At 63.3% G+C, this 17,629-nt stretch overlaps 1 protein-coding gene across 8 annotated transcripts; it reads right to left on the reverse strand.

The window, feature by feature from the left end:
* Nucleotides 1-187: 187 nt before the first annotated feature.
* STK11 (serine/threonine kinase 11) lies at nt 188-16,988 on the reverse strand. 8 transcript variants are annotated; one of them, XM_045504084.2, is made up of 11 exons: nt 16,699-16,988; nt 9,136-9,219; nt 8,186-8,275; nt 7,477-7,609; nt 7,264-7,400; nt 6,514-6,641; nt 5,940-6,002; nt 4,528-4,648; nt 4,310-4,367; nt 3,899-4,092; nt 1,510-1,651 (listed from the first exon to the last, which is right to left on the reverse strand). In XM_045504084.2, the coding sequence occupies exons 1-10, from the start codon at nt 16,986-16,988 to the stop codon at nt 3,937-3,939; spliced, it is 1,260 nt and encodes a 419-aa protein (XP_045360040.1). In that variant the 3' UTR covers nt 1,510-1,651; nt 3,899-3,936. The 8 variants fall into 8 exon arrangements, with proteins under 8 accessions (XP_010964931.1, XP_045360038.1, XP_045360040.1 ...); XM_045504085.2 differs by lacking the exon at nt 1,510-1,651 and adding an exon at nt 1,889-1,988; XM_074351329.1 differs by lacking the exon at nt 1,510-1,651 and adding an exon at nt 3,488-3,611.
* Nucleotides 16,989-17,629: the final 641 nt, after the last annotated feature.

Raw genomic sequence — 17,629 nt, forward strand, 5'->3', positions numbered from 1 at the left:
CCAGATGGCAAACGGCAGACACGCCTGGGAGACCTAGATCCCCACGAGGCGCCACCAGCAAGATCAGCAGACACCAGCCAGCCCCACATGCTGGGGTCCCAAAACGGCCCCAGGCTCAGACTCAGATTCCCCATCTTATAGCACGTCCTGCCTCCCACAATTCCCAAACACCCCTCACAACCACAGCTCAAATCCACCTGTTTTATTTTTTCTTTTTTTTTAAAAAAGAAAGAAACCAACCAAACAACAAAAACAAGGCAGCCGCCTAGCTTCCTTGGGCGCTGGGCATGCACCTGGGTGGAGAGGCCTGCTCGTGATGCCCGTCCCGCTGCGGCTCTGGTTGGTTTGAACGCGTCACCAGGTGTGGGAGGCGCTAACGAGTGGCAGAGTAAAAAGGAGTTGGGGCAGGCGAGAACCAGTAGTCTCAACGTAAAGTGCATGGTGAAGGCTGGCACGGGGCCACATCGGGCCCTCTCCCTCCTCCCCTGGCCGGGGGAAGGGGCTCAGCACAGGACTGCAGTCAGCAGGAGGTCATGTCCACTGGCCATCACGGGAAGGCCAGACCCCAGTCCCTGCTGTCCCCCAGCCACATCCCTCCAGGCCCCCCGGGCTTCCGGAGGGGTGGTCAGCGTGAAGGGCCCGGTGGTGGCCTTCCTGGGTGGTGGGCAGCAGGCCAGCACTCGGCAGGAAGACTGAGGACCTGGCAGGGGCTCCCGGAGATGAGCTGAGACCAGGACAGAAGGTGGGTCACTTCTGAGCCAACACACACGCTCTGCACCCCAGGAGACAGGCCTGCCCCTGGGGCCCTATGTAGGGTGGGGAGACTGAGGCTGGGTCACACGGTGCTGTCAGACGCCTCAGGAGAACAGGGAGGTCTGTGCTGCCTTGAGGGCCCTCCCTGCCTGGCAGGAGCAAGCACTGCCCTGACACCGCTCCCTCCAAAGCAGTTTCTACTCCGCCTGGCTGGTCCTGATGCTGGCAGGTAAGTTCTTTGGGGGCCCTTTCAGGGGCAGCTCCCGGAAGAGGGGATGTGGCTGGGCAAGGTCTATGACCTGAAACTCCCACTGCCTCGGGGGCAGTCAGGGGTGGGAGGAGGAAGCAGAGAAGAGACCAGGCAGCAACCAAGACGACAGCCTCAACCGGACCACAGCCCCTCCCAGCCCTCCCAGCCTCCCACCCTCCCTCACTGCCTCCTCAAACACCAGGAGCAGCCTGGGCTGGAGAAGGGATGAGCCCCTTGGGTTGAGGGGCCCTCACCCCCAAGTGAGCGGCCAGTGTCCTGCTGAAAGTGCCCTCCTCCACCTCCAACCCAGACCCCAGTGGCAGTAAGCACAGAGTGACGGCTGCGAAGGGCAGGGCTGGCTGTGGTCAGGCACTGGCAGTGCCCACAACCTTCCCCCCACCCACTTCTGCTGGTCCCCACCGTGTCCCACCTGTGGGCAGCATCCTCACTGCTGCTTGCAGGCCGAGAGCCGGCGGATCTTGCTGCTGGCCGAGCAGGCCTTGCGGGCGGGGTTGGAGGTGGCACTGGCCCGGCGCTCCACCCTGGATTTGGTGCTCAGCTGGGCTGATTCTGTGCCATTCACACACAAGGCCTTGGGCAAGCCCCTGCTCTGTCCGCTCTGACTGGTCTCCTCGTCTGGGACCTGTCCTAGGAGGGAGAGAGCAAGTGTGTGCTGGTTGGGGGTTCAAGACCAACACACCTCTAGGGCCCCCACCTGCCCAGGCCCGGGTCATTACCTCCAGCCAGTGGGGCCCGGGCTCCTCTACCACCTGGCCTACCTGACCTGCCCAGGGTCTGCCTGGAGCCCTAATCCAGGGAGAGGGGAGCTGGTCAGCCGGGGTGGGGGCCCAGCCCACGCTCACCTGCTTGTTCAGATGTGAGCTGGGGCGTCTGCACTCAGGTGGGCCTGGGCTGCCCTGCTCGCCCTCTGCTGTGGGAGCACAGTGAAGGACCAGGGGCCCGGGGCCCAAGCCTGGGTTCTCACCTGTGTGACAGTCAGACCTCGCCAGCCTGTGGGGAGACCCTATGTCTCTCCCACAAAGGCCCACCTCGGCTCTCCATGCCGGGCACCAACAGAGGGATTGGCATGGGGCCCATGCACTCCACCCATCCTCTCTGCAGGCCGCCAGCCCTCACAGGCATCCTGCAGGGCCATTGGCCTGGGCTGCACACCCCACATTTTGCCCCGCGTTTTGAGCTCCCGCCGAGGCGTGGGGGATGGAGGGTGCTGTGCACTCAGCCACCCTCCTCCTGCGGACATCGGCAAGAAACCGCCCTCCGCTGCCTCGAGCCCCTCTCCTCCCCATGCAAGCCCCATCTCCAACAGCGTCCACTGCCTACTCCCTACTCGGTAGCCGCCAGACTTGCCAAGAGCCCACCCGCCTATGCACGAGAAGCATCTCAAGTCAGAACTCTGAGCACCAGGGGTGTCAGGCACCTGCTCCAGCAGGGAGGGGCCGTGCACAGATCACCCAGAGCCCAGCCCCCAGTGCAGTGACTCTGGGTAGAGGGCGGCTGGTGGGCATGTGATCCCCTCACTGGCCCAGACCAACCAACACCAGCAGCAGGCCCACACCCAGCTCTGAGGTGGGCGGCAGGACCAGGGACAGCCCAGGAGGTCAACGCAAGCAGCGGGAAGTCTGAGTAGGGCCAGGGCGGGAGTGAGAGAGGTCTGAGCCGTGGACAGCCGGCTGCTGACCGGCGAGTAGGTCAGAGAGAGGCAGCGGCCTGACCTCGGGGCCAGATGTCCCATGTCTGGCATGGGGGACACCCCTGGGCCAGGGACCCAATTGGGCCCAGAGAAGCACTCTTGGATGAGCTTCCCCCCCCCACCGGGAAAAGCAGCACCTGGCCTCCGGCATAGGCCTGGAGGGACAGTCAATGCCCGGCAAGACTCTGGGGGCCCGGTGGGCCACACCCAGGCACCCGCGGTGGGCCCACGTGTCTCTGAGAGGCATGACACCTGGTTCCTGTTCTGCGGAGTGGACTGAGGCTCCAGGAGGCCTCAGACCCAGGACTCAACTGTGGCCAGGGTCCCAGGGCCAGGGGCACCACACACACCACATCCAAGAGCTCCAGACCCTAGGACCCCAATAGGGATATGGCTGAGCCCAAGCCAGAGAGGCACAAGCTCCAGGCTGACCCCGCCGCTGGCTGCCACAGGCACCAGAGACACGAGCCTGACACCAGGAGAGCAGGACACCAGACCCGCCCAGGGCCCGCTCCCTGGAAGCCCTGGGCCCTGCAGCGGCCCTGCTCACAGACACTTGCTACAGTAGAAGCCTTAGGACCTGGCTGGTGAGCCGCAAGAGGCAAGCACGAGCCGCACACACTCAGCGGGGCAGACCTTTATGCCAGGAGCCTGCGGATCCAGCCCCAGGCCAGCACAGAACCGGGATGCTGTGGGGTGGGCAGTGGCCCAGCCTCCCTCAGACCCAGACAAGGTCAGCGAGGGCCCGCAGGGGCGCGGCAGTGCCACGCTAAGTCCCCGGCCCTGCCAGGAGCTCCGCAGTGGCCCTGGCCTCCGCCTCCTCTCCAGAAAGTTCTGAGCACTGGCTCTTCCGCGGGCCTCTCTCTCTAAGCCCTGCCTCAGACACCGCCTCGCCACCTGGGGAAGAAGGCGGCGCATCAGGAGGGTGGCCCTGCGCCAGGAGGGCCACTGGACCCTCAGGGCCATGGGAGGGGCCTCCCCCAACTCTCATTGCGCGCTGGACACAGGGCACACGCCCAAGCTGTGGAAGGGCACCCAGGCGGCGGTCTCTGCCCCTTGGCTTCGATGCGCCCTCAGCAGCCCCTTCAGGGAAAGGGTCAAGGTCAGGGAAACGTCAGTTCGGCGCTGGCGTGGCTGGGTGGACACAAGGCCAGGCCTCGAAGCCGCAGCACCGCCCAACTCACCGGGCACCGTGAAGTCCTGAGTGTAGATGATGTCGTCCTCAATGTCGAGGAGCTCCTCGTCCACGTCGTCGGCACAGCCGTGCAGGTCCTCCAGGTATGGCACCACCGTCATGCCACGCCACCGGTCCTTGCAGTCTGCGCTCGGCGGGATGGGCACCAGCTCCTCGGCCGGCGGGTGCTTCTTCCGGAACCAGCTGCAGAGGCCAGCGTGTCAGGATGGCCTGGGCCTCACCTAGCTGCCCATGCAGGCCCACCCCCCACTCCCAGCGCAGAAAACCACACGGGAGGGGGCAGGCAGGCTGGAGAAACCGAGCAGGCAAAGACCTGCCCCTCCCTGGCCCTAGTTGTTCCCACAGGCAGACCCCAAGTGGCAGTGGCACCAGCAACAAGCCGGCCCTGCAGGGCGCTCACCTGTGCTGTCTGATCTGCTGTATGGAAAACCTCTTGGCCGGCTCGTATTCCAGCATCCCTGCCAGGGAGACCAGCAGTGGCTGTGGGGGTCAGCCCCAGGCAGAGGCCCAGCCCTGCCCCAGCTCAGCCTGGGGGAGTGGGGACATGCAAGGGTGCCTGGACAGGGGAGGGGACGCCGTGTGTGGGCAGTGACGGAGCGCAGCACTGAGGCGGCCCACCTCCCTGGCCTGGCCTCCGCCAGATGGGCAGCCGGCATGGGCACAAAGACGCCGAGCCTCACTGAGCGGGGCAGATGCAGCCGGGGCCCCCATCTCGACGCACCAGACTCCCCGGCAGAACCTGCAAAGACTGAGACTGCTTCTCACCCCAACCCCAGAGCAGGCTGGGATGTGGGACCCTGAACCTGCCGCTGGCCCACATTCCCCAGGCAGACAAAGCACTGGGACCCACCCAGCTCTAGCCAGGACCCCAAAGCCCTGGTGACGGCAGGGGGAGAACTGGAGGCCCCGAGGGTGACACACCGTGGATATTTGTGCATGGGACTTTTGCTCAGCACCTGGGGGCAGGTCCCCCACCAGGACCCTCAGGAGGGGCAGGACCGACCCGCGGGTTGCACTGGGCTGGCCCCAGGCGGTGACCCCATTAAGGGCGGCAACACCACCCTCAGGGAGCAGGACCCCAGAGCCCACAGCTCCCGCTCCTCAAGGCCGGGCTCCTTGCAGCTTCAGCCCCTCTTCTGCGAGAGAACACAGCATGACTCAGAGGAGGGGTGGGGGGCCAGGCCTTGAATGGCGCCCCGCTAGGGGCGGCCCTGTTCTCAGGAAATGTGCAGCGGCCTCGGGAGCTGGGGCTCAGAGGGCCGAGAGCCTCAGTGTGGGAGAGGAGCAGGGTCGCGAGTTGTGGCCTCACTGCAGGGGTGGGGTGTGCGGGGCCCCGCCAACTCTGACTCGTGGGACTCAGGGCCAGGGCGGTGTTCTAGAGACTCGAGGGGAGGCAGCCCTGGGGCCCCGGCAAAGGAAGGAGGAGGGGATAGGACACAGACCTCCTGCAGCCTCACCACCTGACTTGGTGCTGTTTCCAGCACTGGCGGGAGTAAGGGAGGCAACAGACCGTCATCACTCAAGCAAGGAAAGCTTCGTTTAGAGAAAATACCCACCCACCAGCACCTGTCGAGGGAAGGCAAGTCCAAACCATGGCTCACCATCTACAACAGCTCTCAGTAGAGCTGAGACCGCAGGGCACGGAAAGCCCTTGAAGGAGGAGGCTGGGGCCACAGCCTAGGCACACCTGAGGACGGGCAGCCCCAGAGCGTTCCAGGAGGTCTCGAGGTAGGGAGGAGGCTGGGCTGCACACAGCTCAGAGAAGTCGGTGCCGCGATGCTTCCCGCCTGCTGGCCCTTCCCACGCTCCAAGAATACCCACCCGGGCGGCGTGCCCAGCACCCGGGCAGTTGCCAGTGAGGCCCAGACAGGGCAGGAGGGGCTGGGCTGCACGAGCCGGAGAGCACTTGAAACACGGCTGTCCACCTTCAGCTTCAATGCACCCTAATCAACAAACCTAAGAGCCAGCGGGACTCAGGACTGTGAACCTACTCCCTCAAGCAGTAAGCCACACGGAGTCTAGGTACTGACCAAGCGTCCGGCAAAGCTGAGCGTGAGGCCAGTTAACAGCGTGGTGACCGTGGACAGAAGGACCTGGGGCGATAGGGTGCTGACGCCAGTCACAGGCCAGGGCAATACCCCGGGTGTGCAGTGTCACCATAACCTGTACCACCTAACAGCTGCCCGACCCCAGGGGGTCCATGTGCCTCCCACCCAGCACACCTGGCCATGGCCTCTGGGCTGCACACACAGCGCCACCTGCTGTGCAGCCTGGGAAACGCAGCAGGAGGAGGTCCTGCAGGAGACCCCCACTGACTGGGGTCACGGCCATTTCCTCGCAGGTGCAGAGGGATCAGAACAGGGTGGAACAAAGACCCAAAGCAGGCGATAGAGTCCAAAGGAGCCAGCGAGCCCCTCCCAGAGTCCCCACTCCACTCCACTCCATGCCCGACTCGGCCCTGCACCCACATCCGTAGCATGGGGTGTGGTGTCTACACAGAGGAGGCCCCGCTCTCAGGAGGTGGGTGGTCCGGAGAAAACCCCCAGGGCCCCCCCCCAGCCCACTGGCGCCCCAACAGCCTGCCCCCCATTTCGAGCGCCTCACCTTTCAGCAGGTCCGAGAGTGGGGGGCCGCAGTCGCCAGGGATCGTGTAGTCCCCCTTCCCGATGTTCTCAAACAGCTTGTAGATGTTGTCCCCCTCGAACGGGTACAGGCCTGTCGTGATGTTGTAGCTGTGCCCCGGCAGGACAGAGCCAGTCAGGAGGACTCCTCTCGCAGCCCTGGCCAGGAGCCAGCCTCCCCTACAGGGACCCATGCTCGGTGGCGGGAATGTTCTGGACTGGATGGCAGTGGCTCACAACTCGGAAGATATGGAAAACCGCTGGCTCGTACACTAGAACAGCGTGGCTCGCACGTGCGCCAGTCATGTTTCAGGAGCGCAAGCACCCGCTCCTGTGCTGGCCTGCACCGGGCTGCAGCCCAGCTCACCTCAGGCACGAAGGAGGTTCCCGAGAACAAAGGCCCACTCAGTGCTGGCTACCTGGATGTGCCCCGATGGAGGGACAGCCGGACCACATGGAGGTCTGGGTGGGGGTACACAGTGGTGGACCAAGAATCGCTCGTGACACGTTGGAGAATTCTCAGCACAGAAACGCTCCCCCCAACAAGTGTGGCCAGTGTGTGAACAAGCGAGGATGAAGACCCACAGGAGCCCGAGGGCGGGAGGCCGGGCCCCGTGTGCACCCCTGAGAGTAGGTGGGGAGCAGCGACATCTGAGGGACCCACCGGGAGGGGCAGGCGATGAAAGCCTGGAGCTCCAACAGGGTGCTTGGGGCCGGGGCCAGGGGCACTTACAGCGTGACCCCAGCCGACCAGATGTCCACCTTGAAGCCCGAGAAGGTGTCCAAGCCATTGGCAATCTCAGGCGGCTGGAACGCGGGGGAGCCCTGGCTTGTCCGGCACGTGTCATCCTCGGCAAACGGGTGCAGGGCCTGCGGCAGGGCCAGGTGGGCCTCAGGGAGGGGCTCCGGGGCCGCGCCCCAGCCCCAGGTCCCAGGGGGCACCTACCTCAGCCACGCCCAGGTCGGAGATCTTGAGAGTGCCGCCAGTGGTGAGCAGCAGGTTGCCGGGCTTAATGTCCTTGTGCACGATGCCCTGGCTGTGCAGGTACTCCAGGCCGTCCACCAGCTGGCAGAAGTACCTGCAGGGAGGCCTCCGTGACCGCCCGCCACCGGGCCGGCCCCTCCCCTCAGGACCCCTCAGCAACCGCATGGAGTGACCCTGCGGGACCAAAGATGGGAGGCCACAGCCCAGGAACCGCCGAGGCCGGGCAAACAGACAGACGACAGAGAGGCAGCCTATCAGGGAAGCAGAGGCAGGCTCCCCGGCCCCCAGCTGCCCTGGACTCTCCGCTGGGGCTAGGGACCCAGGTCAGTGCACCAACCCCCTTCCCTTCACGCTGCAGGCTGCCTGGCCTTGCAGCAGCTGGAGGTTGGGGGGCAACTCCCCAGAGGACCTGCCAGCTGGGGACAGAGCAGACCACCATGAGGAGCTACCTAAGGACCAGGAGGCCCCAGAAGAGCCTTAGGCAGTGGGCACACCGGAGCAGGAAGGTGCCCAGGAACCAGCTGTCGGGCTGCGGTCCCACAGACCAGGTCTCCAAAGCCTTGAGTTCTAAACAAATCTGAACTTTCACTTCACTGACAATCAGAATAAGCTGTCTGAACAAGGGACCACCCCTTAAAGCCCTGGGCCCGGGAGCGAGCCGTGCACTCACCCGTGGGCCTGGCTCACGGGGAAGCGCTTCTCAGGCACGCTGTCCAGCATCTCTTGCATGCCACACACGCAGTACTCCATCACCATATACGTGTGTCGCTAAGGAAAACGCAGCCTGGCCAAGACCTGCCCCAGACAGGGCCCATCCCCAGGGAACTGACAGGCGCCGGGGGAGACAGAGACCGCACTAATGAGGGTGAGCCGAGCACCCTGAGGGACCACTGGGGCCCCTGCCCCTCCAAGGACCCTGCAGGGCCCATCCGTGGCGTCTGTGGCTGCATCCCCTGGGCTCAGGCCCCAGCATACCAGCCCTGCAGGAAGCCCCCTCTGGTGGTTCAGCACCCCAAGAAGGCGCTCAAGCCCCACCCCAGCTCCTAAGGGAGCAAGGGGCACATGGGGACGTTAGGAAGAAGGCCCGGGAAGGGGCGTGGAGGCCAAGTGTGGCCAGGCCAGGCCAGACTGGGAGCGGCCGCCTGTCCCAGGCCAGTGAGAGAGAAGGAGGCGGGCACAGGGAGCCCTGGGTCAGGCCACAGCCCCGGTGGTATCTCCACCCTAGGGGGGCAGCCTTGAGATGCAGATGGAGAGGAGCCATGTGCTGGGAACCCCTCACTCTGCGCAGCGAGCCAGTGACAGGCACATTTGTGGAAAAACATCGGCCCCCTGGCCAGAGCCATGCCCAGGACACTTGGGGTGTGACACTTCTATAGTGACACACTTCCCATGTCACCCACTGTGCCTTCCAGGGCAGCCACTGGGCAAGGCGAGGCCCCAGGGCCAGAGGCAGGGAAAGCTCCCACCAGGAGGCCCCTAAACACAGGCGGGGCACGGGGCCTGTGCGCATCCAGATGAAGCCAGGACTCCGGTCTGCAGCCGGGGGACAGCCCCGGCCCCACACCACCCTAGCCTGTCCTGAGCCCAGCTCCGAGCCCCGGCCCCAAGCAGGAAGGATATATCTTCTGCTTCTCTTCGTTGTACAACACATCCACCAGTTGGATGACGTTCTTGTGCCGCAGCCTCCGCAGGAGCTGGATCTCCCTGAAGAGAGAGGACAGAGGCATCAGCCAGCCCACCGGCCCCCTCTGCTGGGCGAGGGGAGGACGCCCACTCGAGGCAGCAGTGGGCAGGGCTCCAAGCAGACCAGGCTCCCACAGACACCCAGGCACAGCCACCCAGCAGGGCGCCTTCCAGCTTTTGAACTGAAGACCAACAGTCCTGCTTTCTGAAGACATGGCGACGGCGGCTCAGGGACAGCGGGATGGCAGGGCATCGGCACCCCCGTGCGTGGGAGCTGGCGTGACCATAGCCCAGGGACGGCCCAGCCCGCCCTTGGCATCCCCTCAGGGTCTCCCTCTGGGACTGAAGCCCCAGCCCCACGCCACTGCTAGGGTGTCTCCATGAGGACAGGACCTCCTTCCTCTCCCCGCACCCTGCCAGAGCGGATCAGGGCAGGGCCCAGCACTGCCCGCTCTGCAGATGGCCTCCTGACGCTGCCTCTCTCCCCATGGGGCCTGAGCAGGATGGGCCCTGACAGCCCAGATGTGGGGAATGCTCGGCAGTGCCTCAGAAGGTTGAATGGTCCACCAACTGACCCAGCAATTCCACTCAAGGTGCTCACCCAGGACAACTGCTTACAGAGCCCTGCACATGCGTGCTCATGGCAGCACGATCCACCAAAGCCCCAAAGTGGAAACAACGCAACTGTCCCTCCACATGCAGGAATTATCACTCGGCCACAAGAAGGAGAGCAGCCCTGACACCTGCTCCCATGTTGACGGACCCTGAGAGCACGATGCTTAGTGGGAGAAGCAGACACAGAAGGACACAGTGTGTGTTGTGACTCCATGGATGTGAAACGTCCAGAACAGGCCAGTCCGCAGACACAGGGAGGGGGCTCCTGGCTGTCAGGGGCTGGGAGGGGGTGTGGTGGATGAGGGGGTGACTGCTAACGGGGACAAGGTTTCTTCTTGGGGTGACAGAGTGTTCTGGAACTAGAGGTAATGGTGGCACAACTCTATGAAGATTCTAAACGGCACCAAATTGCATGACATCTGAATAGTATCTCAGTAAAGACTTCAAAAGTCCTCACCAGGAAGCATGAGACATCAGAACAGCCAGGAAGGTAAGGGGCCCCCAATCATGTCAGAAACTTGGGTCCCTCCCATCCACTGTCCAGGTTCCACGAAAAGATCACCTACTCCAGGAAGCCCTTCCTGACGGTGGCCGGGCGTGGATCCCATGCCATAACACCTCGCACCCTTGTAAGTGTCAGTCCTCCAGGGGCTGCAAAGCCAGGAGCCTCTGAGGCTGGGGGTTTAGCCTGGTATCTAGCATGAGCAGGACCCACACTCAATTCTCCTGTGAATAATTAACACATGGTAACTCCACCTCAGCCCTGTGACACGGGACTATTTGACCACCAATGTCCTCAGACGTTGCCAGGTGTCCCTGGGGCCAGATCGCAGGATGCGTCCCGCTGTAAAGGATCGGGACGGTCCTGGCTGGGGAGCACCCGTCCAGCTGCTCCTCTTGCCTGTGAGCCCCCTCCCGACCTCTGGCAGGTCCTCCCAGAACGGTCCAGGCGCTGGCCTCCAGATCCCACCTGCTCCGCGATGGACCTCACCAGGCCCATCTGTGGGGCTCGGGCAACCAGACGCCCAGGGCCTCCCCACCACTGTCTGGGAGCAGCCCTGTGCCGCAGTCCTCCTTCCTCCTCCCTGCATCCCACCACCTGGATCACCCCAGAGCTCTGACTCCTGGCCCCACTGGCTGCCATCTCCCCTGGCCGGAGCTCAGCCCCGACTTGGGGGCCCTCTACCCACCGGCGAGTCCCACCCCACTTTTATCCAACAGACATGTGGCAGTAGGAGACAGCAATGGGACGCACTATGAGACCCCAGCTGCCCCCGACGGAGGCCATACTCAGCCAGCGGTGCATACGCCAGTGGCCATGAGGTCCCTGCCACCTGCTGCCTGCTGTGTGTGCAGAGCCGGCTCCTCTCAGAGACCACTGCTCAGCACCTGCCACCCACCCAGCCAGCCAACTTACCTGTGGAGCCACCTGGCCAGCAAGGGGCCAGCGGCCAGGACTGGGAGGCGGCTGTGTGGGCGCCTGGGGGCAGGGGGGCAGGTGTACAGCCCCAAGAGGGGAAGGACATCACAAGGATGAAGGATTGCCCACACGCAGACCCCATGTCTCCCCAACTCTAGTTTCCGAAACTGCACATGGGGTGAGGAACAGTTAGCACAGACCCCAGCTCAGGACAACTCAGATCACCCGTCCGAGCCAGCCTCTAAGCCCTGGAACCTTCCTCCAGTCCCCCTTCTCTGCATCCAGACAGACCACGACAGCTTCTCTCATCGCAGCTAAGACGCAAGTGTTGAGACAAGGAGCGCTCAGACCTTGAGCCGACATGTGGCCACCTTGGGGATGGGGCAGCAGCCTGACACGTGAGTGTGGAAATAAGGCCCTGAACTCCGATGCAGGCTGCCAACAACGCTGTGGGGCAGCTCCTGGACCAGGGACCCCGCTGCATGCTGACAGGCCCTGGGAGCTCACCCAGTCCTTCCCGACTGCTCTGCTCTCTGTGTTCTGATTTACTCCAGGCCTGGAACTACCTTCTGGGCTGGCTGGGCCAAGCCTCTTCCTGCCCAACTGTCTCTAGGGCAAAACCACCACGTGAATTCTGCGGGAGAGGTCAGAGCCAAGTCCCAGGCAGATGCAGCCGCCTTTCCACCCTGACGCCGGCAAGGTGAGCTCCAAAAGAGAGGGCCCCGCACTGCAGCCGAACCAGGCTGACCTGCTGTGGGTGCGTCTGGTCGCCCATCTGTTTGCTCAACTAACTGATCAGAGCTTCCTGGGTAAACATGCTAAGTCCCATGACTGGTACCCGGAAAGTGGCTTCGATGTCAAACTTGACACAGGGCTGTGGGAACCACACGCGCGCGAGCGGATGGCATGGAGATGCACATTGGGAGCCGGTTACGGAGCCCCAGAAACGTTCACTGCAGTGCCCTGGGGGGACGGGGGCTGCCATCACCTCCTCCGCAAAGTTTTCTGTCTCTTACAAGCCACACCACTGGCCGGAAAAAAAAAAAAAAAGAAAACCAGTATTTAAAGAAAGAGGAAAAGCCAGGCGCTCGGCCAGGATGCAGGAAGTGAACAAGAGGAAGCAGCGCCTTCCGTCCGGTGTGCACAGCTGCTCAGGGTGGTACGTCACCCTCCCACCCACCCGGCGCTGCCAGGGACCTGCCTGTGGGTGCTCCCCCAGCAGAGCCAACTGTTTGGCTGACACCTTGATTAACCAGAAGACAAATGGAAGAGTGAGGGTCCCCAGACCGTCGGAGCTTAGAGGATGGAGAGAAGCTGCCCCCAGCGTCAGCCCAAAACACAGCACATGGGGCCAGCCACCTGTCCCGGGGCCAGCCCGGGTCACGGCTGGGGCCACAGAGAGCGGGCGCCCCCGGCAGAGGGACACACAGGGCAAGACCCCCTCAGCCGTCTGCCAGTGCTTCTAATCATGTGGCGAGGGGCCCTTGGCAGGCCCGGAGAGGGAATTAAACAAGGGGAGATTTGCTCCAAGTGCAGCTCAGCACAAGCACTCGTTCACGCAAGCTCCCGGCAGCACAGCTCCTAACAGGCGTCAGGCAGGACGACCCCCCATGTCCACTGACAGGGGACAGATGCACACACGTCCCTCCACACGCGGGACATCGCTCAGCCGTGACCAGGAGAGCAGCCCTGGCACCCGCTCCCACGGGGACGGACCCTGAGAGCACGAGCTCAGGGAGAGCAGCAGACACAGAAGGACACACAGCGTGTGAGTCCACGGATGTGAAACGTCCAGAACAGGCCAGTCCCCAGACACGGGGAGGGGGCTCCTGGCTGTCAGGGGCTGGGGGGGGATAGAGGAGACTGCTGATGGGGATGGGGTTTCTTTTTGGGGTGATGGAATGTTCTGGAGCTAAATAGAGGTGATGGCTGCACACTCTATGAAAGCACTAAATGATACTGAATTACCCACTACTAGTGTGAATCTTACATCGTGTAAATTCTATCTCCGTAACACTTATGAGGACAAATCACCATTCAATGCGTGGTGGACCCAGGCAGCTTCGGTTGTGGTTCTTGACACTCTCGGGTGAGGAGCCAGCATTCCCCGGTGTGCACAGCTGCTCAGGGCGGCACGTCACCCGCTCGCCCACCCGGCACTGCCAGGGACCTGGCCTGCTGTGTGTTCCAACGCCCCCAACCCCAAGCTCCCGCTGCATTTCCACATCCCTCCCCTCTGGCGGGCAGCTGACCGGCCCCACAGCAGAATCCTTCCCAATACTGGGTAGGCAGCCCAGTCCAGAGTTCTGCTGCTCGATGTGCTAAAATCCCAACCGCTTCCCAACTGCTCACTGCCCACCAGTCACTGCAGAGTGGTCCGGCCTCGCCACGGGAGGCCCAGCTCGGCCACAGGGGCAGGGACGCAAAGGGAAGGGACTGGCCCGGGTGCACCAGGGTCACGGATGGGGAAAGCAGGCCGCGAGGCCTGAGCTGCCCCACAGGGCCCATCGCTCCCCTGACGCACACACACCCTGGGGCTCTGCACACACCCATCCCAAAGCCACAGGACCATCACCAAGACCCCACCTGCCCTCAACAGAAAGGCAGCTGTAGGCTGCGGGCGGGGGTCCAAGCAGCACAGCCTTGGGGCAAACAGACCCCTCAGCAGCTGACGAAGACCCCTTCAAAGAGCTGAAGCCCCTCTGCCACCTGTCCTCCCGGGCAGCGGTGTCACAAGGGGTGCGGCCCAAGACCTGCTCCGACACCTGCTCCCGCCGTCTCGGGAAGCACAAGCAAATCCGACTTCTCCTTTACGACGACCCTCGGGGTGGGTTTGTCCTGCATGAAAGTGGCCGGAGAGGAAGAGAGGACACACCTAAGAGGAGCTCAAAAGGAACGCAGCACACGGTCGGTACTAAGGCGGTGAGCAGCCCCTTTTTTCACTTCTGGGCGCTTTTTGGAACTTTCCTGTCACAGTAAGTATGACTTAGCTTCTGCCAGCAGGTCAGGGACGAGCACAGACCCACAACCACTGTCTTGGGGGAGCCACGGCGGGGGGGGGGGCTCCTTCTGCGCTAACTCCATTCTTTAAGAAGTTTCCCGTCCCGGCTAGAGCTGGAGGACTCGCGAGGCTTCTCTGCAAGGTTCCAGATGCTTCACAAGAAACGAGTCTGGAGTTCAGTTTATTAAGTCTCTCCAGGACAAAGGAGCCTTTTTTCCCATAGCCGCCTGGCAGCAAGGCTGGTCCTGAAGCCTGGGTCTCAGGCCTGGGAGTGGACACCCGGCCCTGGCAGGAGAGCCCACCATGGGGCAGACCCACCGCCCTCCAAGGCCTTCTATCCAGAGCTCTGCGCTGGGACTCAGGACCAGGGAACAGGCCCCCTCAGGGCAGGGCACGGCCCTCACAGCACCCAGGGAAGAAGGCGTAGTCGGTTCTAGTCCAGAGCTGCCTGCCTGCAGGTTCTCATGACAGACACCAAAGCCGGGCAGGCAGCACAGCCGAGGGGGCCTCCGAGAGGCGGAGTCCCGCACACCCACCCAGGGCTGAGCGAGTGGACTGGCACTGGCACGGCCGCTGTGACACCTGACACTACTTGTCAGGCCGGCTGGGGACCGCCAGCCACACTGCGTCCCTGGCCTGCTTCCCCTCTGGTTCTTCCGACGGACACTGTGTCCCCACGGTGCCAGGGCCGCAGCTGACCCTCCAGGAAAGCAGGACTGGGGGCCAGCACTGTATGACCCTCCACTCAGGTCTCAGAGCTCAAGCAAACCCTTTGGGCGGTAAGCGTCCTCTAACTTGACCTTCGTACGCATGTGCGCATACAGGGCACTCTATCACATATACAGGATGCGGGGGGGGGGGGGGCACTCGCCCACCTGAGGCCTCTCCATCCCGCTTCTACTCCCTGAAGGCCGGGAGGGCCAGTAGGGTGGCTTGGGTGACTCTAGTCGGACAGATCAACGGGTGCTGGAACCCAGCCTGGTCCCTTGGAGGGGCTCTGGGAACCCCTACTTCCCTCTGGCTGCTACTCCCAAGAGGCTGGGGTCCAGGCTGCCACACAGCGCCAAGGTGGACCTGTGCTGGCTCCAGGCGGGAGGGCTGGGCCAAGCGGTAAGATACTATCACCCCGTTCTCTGGACAGACCTGGGGACAAGGCCTAAGCACAGCCAGGAGGACAGGCCCCTCCTTGGGGGCAGCGTCCAGGACACAGGAGCGCACCACCCCCCAAACCAGAGCCGTGGCAAACCGGCAGCCGCCGAGGTCACATCACCCCCACATGCTTCTGGCTTAAAGAGAAAATGGGACTTAGAAGCCATGAGTGGGGATCTGACTCAGAGGCATGACCTCGCTCACTCTCCCCAGGAGGCTGGTGGCCCAGACCCACCCCCACCTGACAGGTGAGAGACACGGAGAACTGGCCACTGGCCTGGCCCCACCCTCGCCCTTCACCAGGTGCTCATGGGCCGGGCACCAACAGGAGCCAGTCAGGCAGCAGCACTCTGCTCCTAGAGCCCAGCACCCCACGCATCCTGAGCAAGGAAACTCAGCTCAGCCGCACGCTGTCAAAACGCGAGCAAGCAGGCCAGGCCAGGAAAGCAGGAGGTGAAAGTGGACCTGGGAGCAGAACTTCCACAATCGTCCGAGGTCACCGGCCAGTCCTGCTGCCTAGCTCGTCAGATAAACCCCTTCTGGAAGCTGGTGGTGGGGAGAGAAGTGCGGGCCCGGGCAGGGCGGGTCCTCCTGGCCAGCAGCGATAAGGAGGAGGCCCCCTACCCCGAGAGCAGCAGAAGGAAGGAGGCAGGCCCCCACCATCCTCAGGAGGCTCCAGCAGGCAGACCCCAACACCCCTGCGACGCCTACGGGCAGACAGGTGCCAGAAGAAACCCGTGTAAACAGTTTGCCAGGACACAAGCCGGTACACTTCTGGAGGAGTCACCGGACCTGCGAGTCACGGACGTGTCTGGTGTCACATCCCTGGCGAGTGAGAAAGGGCGAAGTTCCTCCCTGCTGACTGATAAGCCGCTGCAAACAATTATTTTTGGCAGCCACAGAGTTCCCCTTCAACAGGATAAACAAATCGCATTTCTCGGGTCCTAGTAACAGCCGGACACTGCTCAGAAACCCGCTGGCGGCAGGCAGGACCGTTTCTGAACCCAGTGCCCAGAGCCAAGTAAAGGCTGGCGGGTTTTGCGGGGCTTCTATACAGACAGCTGGTAGGGTGAGGAGGGCTCTGCTGGGTGTCCAAGAGCCAAAAGGTACAGGACACTGGCTGCAACAAGCCAGCCTAACTTCACCAAAGTACCGAAGTGGGTGGCCCTGGACTCCCGGGCAAGTCAGCTCAGGTTCTTAAGGAAAGGGAGGACCCCAGGGAAGCCTGGAGAAGAGGAGGGAGGAGGGAGGAAGGGAAGGAAGGAGGGGGCCGACCCGCTGGCCGCACCCCAACCCAGGAAGAAGCCACACTTACTTTTTCACATTGGCTTCCCCGTTGGGGATCCTCCGCAACTTCTTCTTCTTGAGGATTTTGACAGCCCTCCTGCACAGGGTCTCCGAGTCCAGCACCTCCTTCACCTTGCCGTACGACCCCTCCCCCAGCAGGTCCCCCATCAGGTACTTGCCGATGAGTTTGGCCCGCTTGCGGCGGGGCTGGTAGATGACCTCGGTAGAGTCGATGCGGTGAATAAACGTGTCCATCCCCACCGACATCAGCTCGCCCTCTGTAAACATGCCCAGCTGCTGCGGGTCCGCCACATCCATCCTGGACCCCAGGCTTCCGACTCCTGCCGGCGGTCCCTTATGCCCTTTGTGTATTCCCCCGGTGAGCAGTTCTTCCTTTTGCGCCCCCTCCAAAAAAATTCCCTCCCCCCCCCAAAAAAGTCAACAAAATCGCAAAAAAAGAAAAAAGAAAGAAAGAAAGCCCTTCTTGGAAAAGAAATGATTGTACTGAAGGTAAGTTCAAGAGCCGCGCCTGGTCCAGAGCCCGGGCACCCGAGCGTGCGCAGCGTCCCAAGTTTGGCGGCCACCGGGCCTCGCAGCTTCGGGGCGGGCCGGCGCGTCCACGGGGGCCCTCGGGAGGCCGGTGGGTCTGGGAAGTGCTAGGTCATCCTCCAGGGACTTCAGACCCTCGAACCAACACGGACGCGGCCGGGCCGAGTCTTCTCCACGCCGTCCATTACCAGCGGGCCGTGGCGCGCGCCCAGGGCCCCGCGCAGGCCGGCCTCGGGGCCCCCAGAGCTGGGCAGGCGAGCTTCGCTGGGGGCTTGGCGCTCCGCTCGGGGGCGTCTCCCGCGAGCCCCGCCGTCCCGGGTGCCCAAGACGCCGGCAGGTGCGTGTCCAGAGCGTGCGGGGCACCTCCGTACGGCGGGGCCGGATCCCGCCAGCGCCAGGCGCGCGTCGGG

The sequence above is a fragment of the Camelus bactrianus genome, chromosome 22 (genome assembly GCF_048773025.1).
Source record: "Camelus bactrianus isolate YW-2024 breed Bactrian camel chromosome 22, ASM4877302v1, whole genome shotgun sequence".
Classification (NCBI taxonomy): domain Eukaryota; kingdom Metazoa; phylum Chordata; class Mammalia; order Artiodactyla; family Camelidae; genus Camelus; species Camelus bactrianus.